The sequence below is a fragment of the Bos grunniens genome, chromosome 20 (assembly GCF_055505025.1).
Source record: "Bos grunniens cultivar Pamir isolate PY7600 chromosome 20, Bosgru_T2T1.0, whole genome shotgun sequence".
Taxonomy (NCBI): Eukaryota; Metazoa; Chordata; class Mammalia; order Artiodactyla; family Bovidae; genus Bos; species Bos grunniens.
Window position 1 is genome coordinate 67,066,778 of NC_141184.1, and position 18,155 is coordinate 67,084,932.

General features: G+C 47.7%; 1 protein-coding gene across 3 annotated transcripts in view; it reads right to left on the minus strand.

The window, feature by feature from the left end:
* Positions 1-18,155, minus strand: part of BNIP1 (BCL2 interacting protein 1) — a 19,337-nt gene continuing 1,182 nt past the window's right edge. The window contains exons 2-6 of one of the 3 annotated variants that reach the window (XM_086362186.1): positions 16,968-17,060; positions 15,629-15,720; positions 12,136-12,237; positions 10,399-10,517; positions 1-1,054 (exon numbers count right to left, since the gene is read on the minus strand). In XM_086362186.1, coding sequence (XP_086218312.1) covers positions 906-1,054; positions 10,399-10,517; positions 12,136-12,237; positions 15,629-15,720; positions 16,968-17,060 — 555 coding nt within the window. In that variant the 3' untranslated portion in view covers positions 1-905. Of the gene's footprint in view, positions 1,055-3,964; positions 6,869-10,398; positions 10,518-12,135; positions 12,238-13,387; positions 14,985-15,628; positions 15,721-16,967; positions 17,061-18,155 lie in introns of those variants that run through there. The other 2 variants (XM_086362185.1, XM_086362187.1) reach the window with 2 other exon arrangements.

The following is an 18,155-nucleotide window of genomic DNA, read 5'->3' on the forward strand; positions in this document are numbered from 1 at the left end:
TTTTTCTACTTTTGAATCTTATTTATTAAAAGTTTAACAAATGTATTTTATTGAGGTGTAGTTGATTTACAATGTGTTCATTTCTGCTGTACAGCCAAGTGACTCGGTTACACATATATTCTTCTTCATATTCCTTTCTGTTATGGTTTAATCACAGGATACTGAGCATAGTGCCCTGTGCTACACTATTTTTAAAGGTTTATTTTGTTGGGGTTGGTTGCAGTGCTGCTTCAGTTCCTGCTGTATACACGACATGTTCTTTTTCATAGTCTGTTTCCGGAATCCTTGATGATGCCCTCTAGACGACAGTGACAGCTCCGAGGATATGGGTGGATGGCCTTGCCTTTGAGAAGAGGTAGCGAACGAGCGTGAGGAAGACCCAAGCCAGCACTTTAGGCTGAATAGAAGATAAAGCAAGAGGAGGCAGGAGTGGCCAAGGAGGGACGAGGAAAACGGAGAGGGGTGTGTCACAGAGGCGGGAGGTCTCTGGGAAGATGCAAGGAGTGCTGGCCAATGCTGAGGAGGTAGGCAGGGCAACGCCTTCAGACCAGCAGCCTGGAGATAACTGATGACCTTAGCAGAGTTTGTTCTGGGGAGAATGATGGCAATCAGTTCAGTTCAGTTCAGTTGCTCAGTGAAGTCTGACTCTGAGACCCCATGGACTGCAGCACACCAGGCCTCCCTGTCCATCACCAATTCCCAGCACTTACTCAAACCCATGTCCATTGAGTCGGTGATGGCATCCAACCATCTCATCCTCTGTCATCCCTGTCTCCTCCTGCCCTCAATCTTTCCCAGCATCAGGGTCTTTTCAAATGAGTCAGTTCTTCATATCAGGTGGCCAAAGTATTGGAGTTTCAGCTTCTGCATCAGTTCTTCCAATGAACACCCAGGACTGATCTCTTTTAGGATGGACTGGTTGGATCTCCTTGCAGTCCAAGGGACTCTGAAGAGTCTTCTCCAACACCACAGTTCAAAAGCATCAATTCTTCATAATAGAAGACAGATCGAAGGAGCCTGGGGAGTGGGAGCTGAGGAGACGTGTCACAGAAGTCTGCAGAAAAGAGAAAGACAAAGCAATGGCTCAAGAGGGACACCAACTCTTCCATGTCTTTTCCAGAGGGATGCCCTCTGCCTGCACAGGTCCCCCCAACCAGCACCCAGGACACCGGCCTCATTGCCATTCTGTGCTGTCCTGAAGGGCAGGGCCTCCACTCCTGTGCAGTCCTCGGGGCCCTAACACATGCGGGGAGCTCAACAAACAGTAGGTGCTTTGGATGATGCTGACCACAACAGTGACAACAGCAACGGAGACAGTGATGAAAATACAGATTCCCGAAGGTCGGAAGATCTCCTGTTTGGAGGATTAAAGGAATAGGTAGACTCCGAGAAATCTAGCTGGTCAGAGCACCTCCGCTGTCGCTGGTCATCTCTGTCAGTCCCTGTCTGCTGATTCCTCCTTTCTCTTCATCCTGATTTCTTCTCTGTCTGTACTTAGGTCTCTGGGTGATTTCATCCACCCTCATGGCTTTAAATTCTGTGTGCCAGAGATTTCCAAATGGAAGATTTCCAAACCTGCCATCTGTCACTTTGACCTGGGTGTCTTTATGTAGGGCACAACTTTTGAAAGAATGACCTAGTCCAAGGACACAACATGAACTGATTAGAATCAAATGGGACCACGATGGCAGAGAAGCCAAACCTTGATCCGGAATCAGCAAGTGAAATGGCACATCCAGAGGTGCCGTGACAGTTCCAAGGCACTGTCAAAAGACTAAGGAGTGGGTGGTGGCCCAAATCCCGGACATCTCCACCCCTTCCCCAAAATAGTTGGAATAACCCTCCCACTCATTACCATACGAAATTACCCAGCCTATAAGAACTAACCACCCCACATTTTCTGCCGCTCTCACCCGCTGCGATGGAGCGTGCTGTGGAGTGTGCTTCTCTCCCAATCTGAATAACTACACTTCTTACCTATCACTTTGTCCCTCACTGAATTCTTTCTATGATGAGACGTCAAGAACATGAGTTTATTAGGCCCTGAAACCAGGTACCATGGATTTTGGCTGGGTTCAAGTCCCAGAACATGTGTTCAAGTCCCAGTCTGAGACAAACGGTTTCATTGACACATCTCAACGTGTCCATCTCCTGACTGCCTTCCTCTTTTGGTTACTCAGGGCCAAAATCTCAGAGTTCTTTGCTCTCCTTCCTTCAAAAATGATATCCATTCCTTCAGGAAACCCTGTCCAGCTGGGTTGGTTCTCCTTTCAAAATACATCCAGAATGTGACTACCTCTCACCACCTCCATGCTGTTGGCCAGGTGCAAGCCACTATCACCTGCCCCCAGGGTAGCCGCCATTGGCCACCGAACTGGTCTTCCTGCCCTGCCCGTGTCCCTTTCACTTTTGTTTTTTCAAACAAACATTTAAGATTTATTTGGTTGCAAGGTCCTAGCCGCAGCACACGGATCTTCACTCTTCATTGTAGCATGCGGGATCTTTAGTTGCGGCATGTGGACTGTTATTTGCAGCCTGTGGGATCTAGTTCCCTCATCTGGGATCCAAGGGCCCCTGGCATGGGGATCTGAATCTTAGCCACTGGACCACCAGGGAAGTCCTCAGTATCCCTTTCATTTTGTTATCAACACATAAGTCCTATGAAGCCACTCCTCTGCTCCAAGCCCCATGATGACTCCCCATGTCTCTTCGAGTACAAGGCCAATCCTTCCAGTGACCTACAAAGCAGTCACGATTGTCTCCCCCTGTCTCTTTGACCACCTTTCACTCCGGTCCCTCTCACTCTCTGTTGTAGCCATGCTGACTTCCTTGCTAGTCACCACATTTGCCAGTCATGGTCCAATTCCGCCCCCCCCACCCCCCGCCCACCCAGATCAAGCAATTCTCCATCAGCTACCCACTCCAGTATTCTTGCCTGGAGAATCTCATGGGCAGAGGAGCCTGGAGGGCTACAGTTCATAGACTTACAAAGAGTCGGACACAACTGAGCGCTAACAGTTGCACTTCTTTTTCACCTGGAGATAGCCTCAGATCTCCCGTATTAAGCCCTCTGGGACTCCTCCCGGCCCCATCCCACCACCCCCACCTTGACTGCAACCACAAGCCCAGTCCGTCACCTCTGCTTCTGACCAACAGGCTACAGATGGGAGGTTCCCAGGAACCCCTCCTCCTTGGGTCTGATTAGTTTGTTAGTGTGGCTCACAGAACTCAGAGAAATACTTAATTTACAAGAGCAGCACCAGTTATTATAAAAGGATGTGGCTCAGGAGCTTCCAGATGGAAGAGACGCAAGGCCTGGGTGCACCCGAGCTGGAGCGTCCCTGCTCTCCCAAAGCGCACCTCTCCCCTCAGCCTCCAGATGCTCACCAACCTGCAAGCTCTCTGAATCCCATCCTCTGGGTTTATGGAGGCTTCGTTACATAGTCACGGTTGATTAAATCACTGGCAATGGGTGACTGAACTCAATCCCTGGCTCCTTTCCCATCCTTGAAGGTCAGGGGTGGGGCTGAGAGTTCCAACCCTCTGATCATGTGATTGGGTTCCCTTGGTCACCAACTCCATCCTTAGTGCTTTCCCAAGTCACTTTATGAACATAACAAGACAATTTTATCACTTTCCTTCAGAACACATTCCTATGGTTTTAGGAGTTCTGTGCCAGGAACATGATGAAGATATTCAATATATTGAATATATTCAAATATATTCTGTATCTTATTAAAAATCACAATGTCACAGATGCTCTTACTGTAGTCCTTTGCTCTAGATGGTCCCTGAGTGGTGCCTTCTTCCCCCAGCTGTTCACTCTGCTCAAACCTTGCCTCCTCAGTGAGGCCAACTGTGACCCCCTTGCGTAATATTCCAAACCTTCCCTCCCTCCCCGCTTTCCAAATCTCCATTAGCTAGTGCCACATTTCCCAAAACACTTATTTTCTAACACAATGAATAACTTATCTAGTATGTTTTTTATTGAAGTATGTTCAGATATTAATAATACTAATTTCAGGTATACAGAATAGTGATTCAGTATTTTTGCAGATTATACTCCATCTTATTACAAGGTAACGGCTGTAATTCTCTGTGCTATACACGATATCCTTGTTTATCTACTTCATACACAGCAGTTTGCATGTTAATCCTATACCCCTCCTTTGTGCCCCTCCCTTACCTCTCCTCTTTGGCAACTCCATGCTACAAGTTCCAAGACGGCAGGGAACCTTTGTTTTGTTCACTGAATATCCCTAACACAGTGCCAGGGACAAAGGAGGTGTTCAGTAAATACCTGAATAAACAATCCCTTGAAGATTGTTCTAATACTTTTAATACCATGAGTATTGGCTCAGCAGAGTAAATATAAGCTTGCCTTATATTAAGGACTTTGGGATAGTTAAGGACTTTGGGAACATCATGTACACACTGATGTTAAAAATGGATAACCAACAAAGACCTACTGTATAGCACATGGAACCACTCAACACGTGCCAGCCTGGATGGAGGTGGGTTTGGGAGAATGGGTACAGGTATATGTGTGGCTGAGTCCCTTCGCGCTTCACCTGACACTATCACAACACTGCTAATCAGCTACACCCCAATACAAAATGTTTTTGGTGTTGAAAGTTTTTTAATTAAAAAAAAAATTAAAAATTAAAAAGTGAATTAAGGTAATGCGTGAAATGTCCTCCAAAGACTATACAGGTGAACTTTGTTCATCTGCATGTTTGTTTAAAAATATATATACAATAACATTTCATTTGGATGAATGGAAATAGTCTACAGCAAGACCGTAAGCATGAAATGTGAGCACTGCCCCCTCCTGGTTGAACATGGAGACGCGGCCTCCGGCACCGCCAGTCCCACTGGGGACAAGTTAGGCTGGCTGATGGGGGTTGCAAGACATGCTGTCGAAGGCGTTTCAAACTGGGTCAAATTCAACCCTATTTTCAGGAGGCAAGAAGAGGAATAACGTATCAAAGGCAGAATTTTAGGGAGTACACAGCCCACACATTTACATATCGTGAAGAGGATGTTGACAATTAGTGGGAAGGAGTAAAGAAAAACGTTAAGACAAGACAATCCTAAAATGATCACATCCATCTGCTGCACTTACAGCTGGAATCTGAGTGGGAATTTCCCATCTGTGCTTTAGTCTCAGCTTTAATTTGACTATAAATAAGACACACGCGTGCACAACTTACAATGAGCAGCTTCTGGGCCGGGAGCTGTTTAAGGATGATATATATAAACTGTGCACACACTGTAACTCAGAACCCACTCAGTACACTAGTCAGTCTGGGGCGTGCAGCCCATCTCTCATAACTTGGTCCCAGGATGATCTGACACTTCATAACGGAGGCCTTAACGTTGACACCCTCTGCTCAAACAGATGCAAACAGAACTTCTGACGCCCAAGCCAGCCTCCCCTGGAGAACCTAGCTGTTTGCTTCAGGAATTCTCAGGGCCCAGAGGCCTGACAGTGGCTGGATCTGGGAAGCCTGTGGCTCAGTCAGACAGAAGCGGCACTTGCTACTTTGCATTCTTGTGTGATTCTCAAATGGACTCCACAAGCATCTATATGTGGACCATCACCCCCACCGCCCAGGTAGGGAGGTTGAGGCTGAGTGGCCTAAGGCAACTTGCCATGGTCATGTGGTTTCTTAGCAGCATAACCAAGACTCAAAAGGTTCAAATGCACACGTTCTTTCCACTTTCTCCTCTGCCCCCACATTACCCTCCCAGGGCCTCTGGGGCTATAAATAGTGGGGAGGCTGGGATCTTGTGGGTGAGGTCAGCCAGGCCTTTAGCACAAGGAGACACTAACGTCTCCCAGCCGGGCCTAGCTTGGGCCCTGCTACCCGCCAGGTCTCAACAGAACTCAGGCCCAGACAGGCCCCAGCTTATCACTGGCTTCACTCTCTGGGTTATATTTAGCCCTCGCCCTCACAGAGAAAGGTGTGGGCCAGCCCCTGAGACGGTGCGCACCCCCAGCCACTGTGCGCAGAGGGGGCGTCCGCCTTGGCCTCTTCAGATGCTGCCGCGAGCCGCCGCCAGCGGACGTGCACCCTCCTTGCTGAGGGCCTGCGCGATCTTGTCTGTCTTGCTCGTTGAGGGACCATGGCAGCCTCTAGAACACTCTGTCTCTGTGTGGCTGTTGCTTAAAAATTCTTTGCTGAGCAAAGAAGTGAATGATCTGAGTTCAAGTTCTAGATAGCTGGACTTCAAGAACAGGCACATGAATTCCCAGAGGAATGCCTTAGAAAACCAAGTGCATTTCATGCTATTAAATACAGTCAACTTTATTCAAGGAATGGATGTTTTCATCCTCCTTCTCCCCCTCTTCTCTTCCCTCCTCCAGATCTGGCATTAAGGCTGCGGGGGAGGGGCATGGAAGGGACACCAAATCCTGGGGGCCGCCTGGGTGTCCCACGTGGCCGCACCCACAGTGCGTGAGGGCTCCTGGTGTCCCTCAGGGTCCCGATGACAGGCTCCCTCCTCGTCCTCTGCTCAGCCCGTCCACCAGCCACCTGCAGAAACTCTCGGGGCTGTGTCTCCATCTCACCTGCTGAGCACCTGAAGCAGGCTGGGGCCAGAGTTCAGGAGTGCGGCCAGACCCTGACAGCAGAGTTCAGAGGGCAGAAGCCGGCAGCTCTCAGATCTCACAAAAACGGAAAGAGCCGTTTTTTCAAAATATAGAGGACTGTAGCAAGAAAGAGCGCCAGTGCAAGGAAAATGAGAAGCTTGTCTGTCAGCTCTCGGCGATTATATTTTGTGATGAGCTTCCGTCCCAACTGGATGGTCCCTGACATGGATTTGAATTCTTCATTTGCATCCAGGATAGTCCGTGAAGAATTAACTGAAACAAGAGGGAGGGAGCATGACTCAGAAACTGTATGGCACCAAACCCAGAGACTTTGCTGGCTGGGTTCCCAGTGTAACACTGCGCTTGGGAGCAAGTTCCCGAGCCAGAGCAAAAGATGTGAAGACAGGCAGTGCAGAGGAGCACAGAACAAGGACAGGGCAAGGAGAGGCAGCTCCCTGGGTTCCATCCAGCTCAGAGAGGGATGAGGTTTGCTGACACACATTGTCACAGGGCCCTAACTAGGGAGGACTCCTAACCTGACACCTTAAACCTCCTCCCAACGTGGACACCAACAGGGAAAACGGCAGACACCGGTTCCTTTTCTCACCACCAACCTCCACTTTCTGGAGGAGGCAGGCACTGCTGAGAAGAAATGGTGGTCACAAAACTAACCCAGGGGACTGTGGATAGCACTGTGAGGTCTCTGTGGGGACAGGACTTTGCACCTGCGAGGTGCACCCTGCCAGGACGCCTGCTGGTCAGATCTGCTCTTCACAGGATCGTGAAAGAGCTGGGGTGTCCTGGGCCCTGCCACTTGCCCTCATACAAGCCAGTCCTTTAGCCCAGGGACGCTGGCTGTAGTGTTAAACACATGATGCCCGTGCTCCAGCCCCCTGGGAAACCTGCGAAGAGGCCACAGGACGCCCATGTTCCAGCCCCTGGGAAACCTGCGAAGAGGCCACATGATGCCTGTGCTCCAGCCCCCTGGGAAACCTGCGAAGAGGCATGCACCCCTTAAGGTTCATTGTGCCCATGTGACAAACGAACCGGAGTGCCGGTTACTAGGCCTGACACCTGGGGAAGGCTTACCTGGCAAGACTGCTCTATTAAGCCTAACAGGGCATCATCAGGATATCCCCGGAGTGAAACGCTGTCAAGTGAGAAGGCTGGGTGTGAAGGACAGCATGTGAGATGTTTCCATTTATGTGACAAAGGAGGGGATAACTAACACCTGCTTGTGCTATGCACGCTGGAGAGTCTCAGAGGCTACGAGACAAACCGGGAGCAGTGGGCGCCTCTGGGGAGCAGGCCGGGAGGTCTGAAGGCAGAGCTGTTCCCGCCTGTGCCGTCCAGAGCTGTGCAGCCGGTGCTGACTGCAACAAGTCACGAGGCCCCTGAGGGAGTCAAATGTGCCCCATCCAAACCGTGATGTCCCTATAGGCAAATACCCACACGATTTCAGAGATTCAGTGTGAAAAAAGAAGAATGTAAAATCTCTCTCAATAACTTCCACTATGAATTGCATATTGAAATAAATATATTACAATCAATATATTTGTAATATATTGCAATCATATACATTTGTAATATATTGCAATATATTACAATCATATATTTGTTTTTACTTTTTTTAATGTGCCTAATGAAAATTTTAAGTATGTGGCTCCCATGATGTTTCTATGGGACAGTGCTGACCTGGAGGGTTTTTCCCTTAACTACATCATTCATATTACCTTTTACAAAATTACAAGCCAGTAAGCAAATAAATTGGAGAAGGCAATGGCACCCAACTCCAGTACTCCTGCCTGGAAAATCCCATGGATGGAAGAGCCTGGTAGGCTGCAGTCCATGGGGTCGCTGAGGGTCGGACACGACTGAGCGACTTCACTTTCACTTCTCACTTTCATGCACTGGAGAAGGAAATGGCAACCCACTCCAGTGTTCTTGCCTGGAGAATCCCAGGGACGGGAGAGCCTGGTGGGCTGCCATCTATGGGGTCACACAGAGTCGGACACGACTGAAGCGACTTAGCAGCAGCAGCAAGCAAATAAATTACGAGAGGAAAGAGAGCAGTAGCTTGACAAGCACAGGGGTACAAACAAACACTCATGCAACAGAAGTCCCCTCATCCTCTTTCTCCATGCCTGCTGCCACGCTGAAAGCCCAAGACTCTCTGAAGTAAAAATCTAACTGGCTTTTCCATTTAAACTTTCTTTACAGAAAACTTTAACCATCACAAAAGCAGACAGAATAGAATCATGAATTGCCATGTGCCACTGCCCATACCCAAGAACCATCAACTCCCTGGTAATCCTGTCCCTGCAAGACCCCCAAACAATTGTGGCCCCCCTACAATTGTGCAGCAAATTCCAGACATCATATCCTTAATGGGCTTAAAAAAAAAAAAAAAAGACAAAAAACTGCAGTCCTAATAGATTTCTAAATCAAGCTGAATTTATGCGTCACAAGGCAAGGATTAATAACCGTTCTTCGATGGCCATCTCGCCTATAACGTGTGCCCCAAAAACAACCCTCAACACCCCAGAAACCACCAGGATCTGTACCCCCTTCTCAGCACGTAACTCTACGGCCAGTTTCTGATCCGCCTGCTGGGCTGGGTGCCTGTTACTCACATGAGAGCAGAAAAGCCCTGCACTCCAAGGCCAGGCGGGCTCCTCCCTCTCACATTCTCCTCGGGCCGTGGCCCCAGTGCACTCTCAGAGGTGCCCAGCTGGTTCCGAGCCCAAATGCCCAGAGAAGTTTCAAACACAGGCAGTGACCTCAGGGACAAGCGCCTTGATTTTCTTTTTGCTTCCGCCTGTTAGGATAGTGCACGGAAACAAACAAAAGAGTGGTTCAAAATGCAGATAATTTCTAGGGGTGATGGTGGTATTGTTTTTTTGTTTCTTGTTTCAAAAGTCTCTTATCTTTTAGAAAGATATGGAAGCATTTATATGGATGGTGTCTGAGATTTGCTTCAAAGTAATCGAAACGGGGGCAGGGTGAGGACAGAGTTGAGGCTGGCCAGGAGCTGGCCACGGCCACAGCTGGGTGGTGGCTCCTGGGACTCGTGTCCCCGGCTCTCTACCTTCATCTCTGTGCGACTCCTCCAAAGGCGTCTCAGAGTAAACCCTCTGCCTCTGTTTTCCTATAGGGAGGATGCTGGGAAAGCTGCTGGGGAGAACCAGATGGTCTCAAGAAGCTCAGCTTCTGACTGTATCTTTCAAAAGGAGCTCACAGGACTTCCCTGGTTGTCCAGTGGGTAAGATTCCACGCTTCCACTGCAAAGGGCGTGAGTATGATCCCCAGTAGGGAAATTAGGATCCCGCATGCTACACAGCACAGCCAAAAAGTAAAAAATATATACAGATATATAAATAAAAGGAGCTCACAGGAAAAATAACACTGGGGAGTACAATTGTAAGTGGGTGTCCTAGTAGACCAGCAGGCAGCCAATAACTGATCATCTCTCTGCCTCGCCAGAAGGGTCCCCAGAGCCTGAAATGAAAAACAGACTGCCAAGCCCTTCCTCCAGGCCTGTTGGCACCCACTCTCCAGGAGAGCGCCTGGGAGTTCTTCCGACCATTTTGATGGGGTGTGTGGATCTTTCAGTACAACTATAAAAACCAAAAAGGGAAATGAGAGCAGTGCATCCCAAATGGGTAAGACCAAGCTGTCACAGAAGAGAGAAGCCACACAGATCAGTGAAGGCGGGGCAGATGAGGGCAGAGGTGGAGGAGCCCAGGGGTGAGGGCCATGGAGCCCGGCGGCAGCCTCCCACTGCAGGCCTGGCCTGACTTTACCCAGCGTCTGCATGGCTTCCTCGCTCTGCTGGACCTGCTGGGACATCATCCTGCTGATCCCCATGAGGCTCTCTGTGATGGCGCTGGACGTCTGGGCCAGGCTCTCTTTGGCAGTTTTCCTAGAAGTACAGAGTAGGAGGAGGAATGTCAACAAAAGCCCGGCTCAAGAAAGCCCTGGATTCAAACAAGATCCCACTTTTTAATCTATCGAATCAGCACATGTTTTTTAAATGGTCATACTTAATGGTGGCAAAGGACTTCCCCTGATGGCTCAGTGGTGAAGAACCCACTTGCAACACAGGAGACTCAGGAGAAGCGGGTTCGATCCCTGGGTTGAGAAGGCCCCCTCAAGGAGGAAATGGCAACCCACTCTAGTATTCTTGCCTGGGAGAGTCCATGGACAGAGGAGTCTGGCAGGCTATAGTGCATGGGGTCACAAAGAGCCTGATATGACTGACTCAGCACATACGCAAAATGGTGGCAAGGGCATGGCGAGAGCACGCACTTGAAGACTGCTGGTAGGAACGTCCACTGGTGCTCCTTCTGAGAGCCAACTGGCGATATGTATTAGGAGCCTTAGCGATGTTCATGCCTTTGACCCAATAATCTCATCCCTGGGAATCTCTCCAAAGGAAACATACAGAATGTGGACAAAGCTTTACGTACTGACATGTGCCCTTGTGTGTTATTCACAGTACTGACATAACAAGAAATATAAACACACACAAGCAGAGGATTAGTTATAAAGAGCTTTTTAAAAAAAACAGGCAAGTCTTTGTGAAGATAATAATACTAAGTGAAGACTAGGAGACTATATTTAATGTTCGGTTCAGTTCAGTTGCTCAGTTGTGTCCGACTCTTTGCGACCCCATGGACTGCAGCACACCAGGCAAGCTCAACATGAGTTTGAGCTCATGTCCACTGAGTCGGTGATGCCATCCAATCACCTCATTCTCTGTCATCCCTTTCTCCTCCTGCCTTCCATCTTTGCCAGCATCAGGGTCTTTCCAAATGAGTCAATTCTTTGCATCAGGTGGCCAAAGTATTGGAGCTTCAGCTTCAGTGTTAGTCCTTCCAATGAACATTCAGGACTGATTTCCTTTAGGATGGACTGGCTGGATCTCCTTGCAGTCCAAGGGACTCTCAAGAGTTCTCCAACATCACAGTTCAAAAGCATCAATTCTTCAGTGCTCAGCCTTCTTTATGGCCCAGCTCTCACATCCATACATGACTATTGGAAGAACCATAGCTTTGACTATGCACACCTTTTGACAAAGTAACGTCTCTGCTTTTTACTATGGTGTCTAGGTTGGTCACAGGTTTTCTTCCAAGCATCTTTAACTTCATGGCTGCAGTCACCTTCTACAGTGATTTTGGAGCCCAAGAAAATAAAGTCCGTCACAGTTTCTGTTGTTTTCCCATCTATTTGCCATGAAGTGATGGGACCAGATAATGTATGGTACCATACTGACTTTATAAAAAATATGGAAGAAAAAATAATGAAAGGAGGCAATATATCAAAATAGTTGTGAACAACACAATTCGTGCTTTCACTTTGTGATTCACATTTTACCAATTTACTAAAAATAAGAATGTATTTCTTTTATAGTTAAAAAAAATTACTTATAAAATATCAATTTTATGCTGAAAACAAGAGAGGGCTCCCCACAGTAGCTTTTGCACCTTGCCAACTGCTGTCTATTCTGTCATCAAAACCCAGAAAGACAAGACACATACCTTTGCCGGAACAGGTCTCCTCCCTGGAGGAGTTCTGCCTTCTCTAGGTTGTCGATCGCAATTTTGCAAGTGAGGTTAGCCTTCCTCCATGAGGTCTGATTGCTGGAATTATAAAAGCCATGTGTGAGTTTCTCTTGATGCCAACAGGCTGTCAGTCAGTTCAAGTCACAGCAGTCTTCCAGCCAGGGAGTGATGGGGAGGCCACCTGTGTGTAGCCCAGAGTCCATCAGCCCTCCCACCACTTCCTCTTCTTGGTTGCCCCAGAAGCTGTTTCCATTCTCCTACCGCCCATAACAGCCCCTTTCCCCCAGGGCAGCCAGAGTGAGAAGCCTGGTCATAGCATCCCTGTGTTTACAGCCTGCAACGGCTCCACTAAAGGTAACATCCAAACTGCCCAGCTGGGCGCACGCGGCCCTGTTCGGTCATCTCCTACACGTTACTGCTCTGCCCGTGCTGCGGCTTGGTTCTGCTCCTGGGGAACCATGCCTCGTTCATCTTTGTATCACCAATACCCAGGACAATAGTTATTGACCCATTAGCTGCTTGATCAATATAGGCAGTAGGAAGTAGAAAAATCAGTATAAGACAGTTTTCTTCAATATTTCTTCAAGGTTTGCTGTTCTTTACACCAGTGGTCCCCCATCTTTTTGGCACCAGGGCCTGGTTTCGTGGACGACGATTTTCCCATGGGTCAGTGGGGATGGAGGGTACCTTTGGGATGATTCAAGTGCATTACACTAGGGTGCACCTTGCTTCTATTTTGGGGCAATCTCAGGGTACTCCACCTTGACTTTAGGGTTAAGGTTCGTGCTCTTCTAAGAAGCTAATGCTGCCACTTCTGGGACAGGAAGCAGAGCTCAGGTGGTAATGCGAGTGCTGGAGAGCGGCTGTAAATAAAGATGAAACTTTGTTCAATTGCCCACCACTCAGTGCTGTGTGGCCTGGTTCCTAACAGGTCATGCACTGGTGCTGGCCTGTGGCCTAAGGGCTGGGGACGCCTGCTTAAGAAACCACAGGCCAACAGTGGACAACACAAACACGTTGTACTAGCAGGGCCTGGTCTGACGTGATTTATTCACATTCTTTACCTGATCTTTGTGATGACTCAAATTAGTAAACAGTTTCCTGAAGTTAGAGTGGAGGGGGGTCTTTGTTTTTTGTGTGTGTAAAATATTTTATTGACATATAGTTGATATATAATGCTGTGTTAATTTCTGCTGAAAAGCAAAGTGCCTCAGTTATACATATATTCTTTTTCATATTTTTTCCATATGTATGGTTTATCACAGGATATCGAATATAGTTCCCTGTGCTAGACAGCAGGACCTTATTGCTTATCCATCTTATATACAGTCGTTTGCATCTGCTAACCCCAAACTTTCAGTCCTTCTCTCCCCCACTTGCCCTCCTCCTTGGCCACCACAGATCTTTCTGTGAGTAAGTGTGTATCTGTTTCATAGCTATGTTCACTGGGCCGTAGCTTAGATTCCACGTATCAGATGGTGTTTGTCTTTCTCCTTCTGACTTGTCTGCTAGCGTGCTAACCTCTGGGTCCGTCCGTGTCGCTGCACATGGCATCAGCTCAGACTTTCTCATGGCTGTGTGGTGCTCTGTTACACATACGCGCCACCTCTTCTTCCTCCCTCCTCTCTTGACGGACATGTCGGGTGTTTCCATGCCTTGGCTGCTGCGAACAGTGTTGTTATTTACCTGAATGCAGCGTACGTGCATCTTTTTGAATTACAGCTTTGTCTGGGTATATCCCCAAGAGTGGGACTGCTGGATCATATGGTAACTCTGTGTTTAGTTTTCTGGGAAGCCTCCATACTGTTGTCCATAGTGGCTGCACCAACTTACACTACAGTGAGACCCTTGTTGATGGACTAGAGTTAACTGGGCTCCTCAGAGAAGCAAACTCATGTGCTAGAGCTCTTACACAGCTGGCTCAAATCAACTGTGCTAACCTCCAGAATATTTAGAAAGGCAAACGAGAGTCCACGAACTGATAGGCTGGAGTTTTGAATAGCACCTCTGAGCTGAGAATGTTCAAATGAGCTCTCTGATGCCTGGCCAGCATCTACGATGCTGGCTCACATGTAAATTAACTACATTTTTAACTGTTTACAAGGGCGTTCTGCTGAGCCCTGCAATGCAGAGATGAGTGAGCCTGTCCTCAGGGACTCATATTTACTGGGGAGAAAGACAAACAAAGTATTTACTGTACAGTGTGACGAGCACCATAATCCAGGTAAGCACAAGTACTGTTTCGACATGCAACTGCCCAAGTATTAATTTACTGCTTTCTCTCTTCCACCCTGGAATTAGACATCCTGAATGGCCACACTCAACTTTAAACCCATGCTGAGGTGGTTTTGCTGGTGTAACTTGATAGATATTACACAAGGAGTCCTCTTTACTCAGTCTTTATAATTGAGCCCCCATGGTGGCAAGGGAAACAAAAGCCATCATGACCCAAAGTATCACTGGTCGCCACCCACACATCTCTGCCTCCTCACAAGAGCCTCCACCGTGCCCGTGTCTTCGTCAGTCTCTGTCCTCCTGACAGCTGGGCGTTATAAACAGAGCTGCTGTCAGCAAGGATGATGCTGGAGCATCACTCAAATCAGACACAAAGTGCAAGTGAAGCTGCTCAGTCATGTCTGACTCTTTGCGACCCCATGGACTGCAGCCTACCAGGCTCCTCTGTCCGTGGGATTTTCCAGGCAAGAGTACTGGAGTGGGGTGCCATTTCCTTCTCCAGGGGGTCTTCCCCACCCAGGGATCGGACCCGGGTCTCCCGCATTGTAGACAGATGCTTTACCGTCTGAGCCACCAGGGAAGTCCCAAAGCTGTAGACAAATACAGACGTGACAAAGTTAAGACCAGGTAACAAGATGAAGAGAAAACCTATGAGGACGAGGACAGGACAGGGACTTCAAGAGAGAAGGATCTAGAAACGCTGATGGGGACCTCTAACACTTCTGCAGTAACAACCCTCTTTCTGACTGTCGTGGGAACAGCAACTGTGAAGGGTCAGGTACTGTTTCATGCTGTCAGACGGCTTTGCTGGAAAAGTCCCCTAATTCAACACCAAGAAATAGCATACACTTCAATTATATAATCAAGGATTAGCATGCAGCTGCAATGAAAACTTCAATTCTATTTAACATAAGCTTATTTAATTTTTCGTAACTTCCTACGTTTTGGTCTGTCTTAAGTAGGTTCATCTTTGGTGGACTTTTTCTGCTACCAATTCTCTTTAGATTAAAAAGGACCTTATATTACAAAAGCAACCAATTTTTTGCTTTTTTAAAAATATAAAACACGGCCTAATGTTGAATACGCTTTTGCACACTATGCACAGTCCCACCTACCCAAGAGCCCTGGCTCACCCCCCAGCTTCGGCAGGTTTATTAGGCAAACTGAGGCACAAGCCTCACTGGGAGCAGGCGGCCCAGCAGCGGCCACTGGCAGGAGGCCAGGCCCCACCCACCTGAGCATCTGCTTTTTGTGATTCTCCACTTCTTGGAGCAGAACTTGCTTCTCTGACTCTTTGTCTTGCTCTTTAGCCGACTGCTCGAGCTCCTTTGGGAGGAAATCAGCTCTAAGTTAAAACGATTGTGAAAGGTAACGAGACACTGGACAGCACTTCTGTTTCTGCCAGTTATGCAGCAGCACTCGAAAGCCCGCCTAGAACAGGAGACTCATACCAACAGGAGACTGGTTCATACACAACAAACACCCTTTTACATGGATAGCTGTGTAAAAGGAAAGAAAAGACCATCCTCAAGACCTCAAAATGAGAAAGGAACTACGAGTCAGAGCAGTCTTCCTATGAGGGGTGTGAGGCTGCCCTGGAGCAGGAGATGTGTTCCTGCAATCCAGGACATGCCTGAAAGGAAAAGGGAAAAAACTACAATAACATAGGAGCCTTCTGATCCCACTCTGAGATACGATGGAAGTAACACACTGCTATCTGTTTCTACATGCTCTCAACCTTGGTACATATTTCATTTTAGACTGAGGGGCAAACACGGTTTTCAAGTCCATGTGGGGACAGAAAACGAAGCCTTGGCCACCTGAGGTTGGGAATTGGAACTAAGACCATTGCAAAGCCAGGAGCACAAAGGGATGCAAATACCCTCAGTGAAAAGGTGAGCTAGGAAAATGTCTGTCAACCAGCACAGAGAAATTGTGGAGTTTTTTGTTGTGGGATCTGGCTAGAGGGATATAAATGTCTCTCCCGATTATAACCATGGCACTCCCCTCACACGGGGCAAGGGAAGTTCATCCTCCCTGAGTGGTTCAAGAATCTCCACAAGGAGAAACAAACATAAAAAGTGCTCCCAGACCTGTGGTAATCCCAGGAGACCTGGCAAAAGCAAATGCAAAAACCTCTGAAGAGACTTACATTCAACCCAGGTCGCACAAAAGCCCCATAGGTAAGGCCTTCTGAAAAGAAAGACTCAGAGCCCAAAATAACCAAACACCAGGACACAGCTATCTGCCACAGTGAGGGACAGCAGACCTCACTTTCTTTTCATCCAGAACTCTCTCTAGTTCTCTGTGACAGAACTTCCATTTCCCCCACCTTGCCTCCCTCGCTCCCTTCTTCCCACATGCCCATTCTTCCACTCAGCGATGGTGCTCTATCTGTACATCATGAGGGATATGCAGCAAACACCAGGAGCAGTCCTGCTGTCATCGAGTTTACACTCCATTAAAGAATCTAGATTTTAAACAAATCATTAACTTAACACATTTGCAAAACCTCTCCAGTGCACACTCTCTTCTTTCCCCAGGCGCAGCATCCCAGCTCCGCACTCACTCACCTGTATTCTGTGCCGCAGTTGCTGAAACTTCTCTTTCACTTTAGTGTTCAGTTCAGTAAGTGCACTTAATGGTCCTGAACAATCTCGAATATCCTAGGAGACATTGAAGAGATGAACGGGCCTTTCTCAAGGCAATGAGAGGAAATGACACCGGCTGTACAATGTGAGAGTTGGCTTAGACCACAACTCAGTTGGACCTACTGGCTGTAATTCACCCTAATCTTTGGTGTTTACCTCTGTAACACAAGCAGAAGCATTATAATTTACATTTTTTTCATCCCTTTTTGGAGTTAAGTCAGAGCGAGTAACATTGAAGCATAAGCAGAAAGACAACAGTGCAACTTCCCTGGTGGTACAGCGGATAGCAAATCCGATGCTGTGGAGCAACTAAGCCCGCACACCCCAACTGCGGAGCCTGCCTGCTGCAACTGCCGAAGCCCTGTGGGTCCTAGAGCCCATGCTCCGGAACAAGAGAAGCCACAGCAACGAGAAGCCCAGGCACTGCAACAAAGAGCAGCCCCTACTTGTACAATCAGGGAAAGCCCATGTGCAGCACCGAAGACTCCATGCAACCAGAAATTAATAAGTTTTTAAAAACAGAAACGAACTAAGGAACTAATAAGTCTTGACGTTTAACGGAACACCACCCAGCCATTATGAAAGACTTAAAGCAGCTTGCATATCTGACAAGGATGAACACCTGAGAGAGTACTATAACTTTAGGTCTTTCCAACTTAAAAATGAGCGATGCTATATTCTTGGCACATGACAAGACGAACCTCTTTAAGATTAACTGCTTGATCTAATTTTACAAACCATCTATTAATATTATAAATCAGTTTACAGACATGTTCAAATGTAGATTTAGAATTTGTTTCTGGACATTCAGAATTACCAGGGCCAGGTAAGGCAGGCCCTAGAGCCAGACCACGTGGATCCAAATTCTAGTTGCAGCAATTTATCAGATGTATAATCCTGAAAAAGTTACTGAGGCTTCTGTGTCTGTTTCCCCATCATTACCCACTTCATGACCAGGTACCCACATAAAGGGCTTAGCAGGAGTTGCCACTGTAAGGATGTGCTAAATCTAGCTATAATCAATTGTTCTCTTCAGGAGAGAGTGAATCTTAGAGAGTGCAAAATGGGGCTGAAGCAATTTAGATCACCTGAAAAGCCAATTTCATTTTT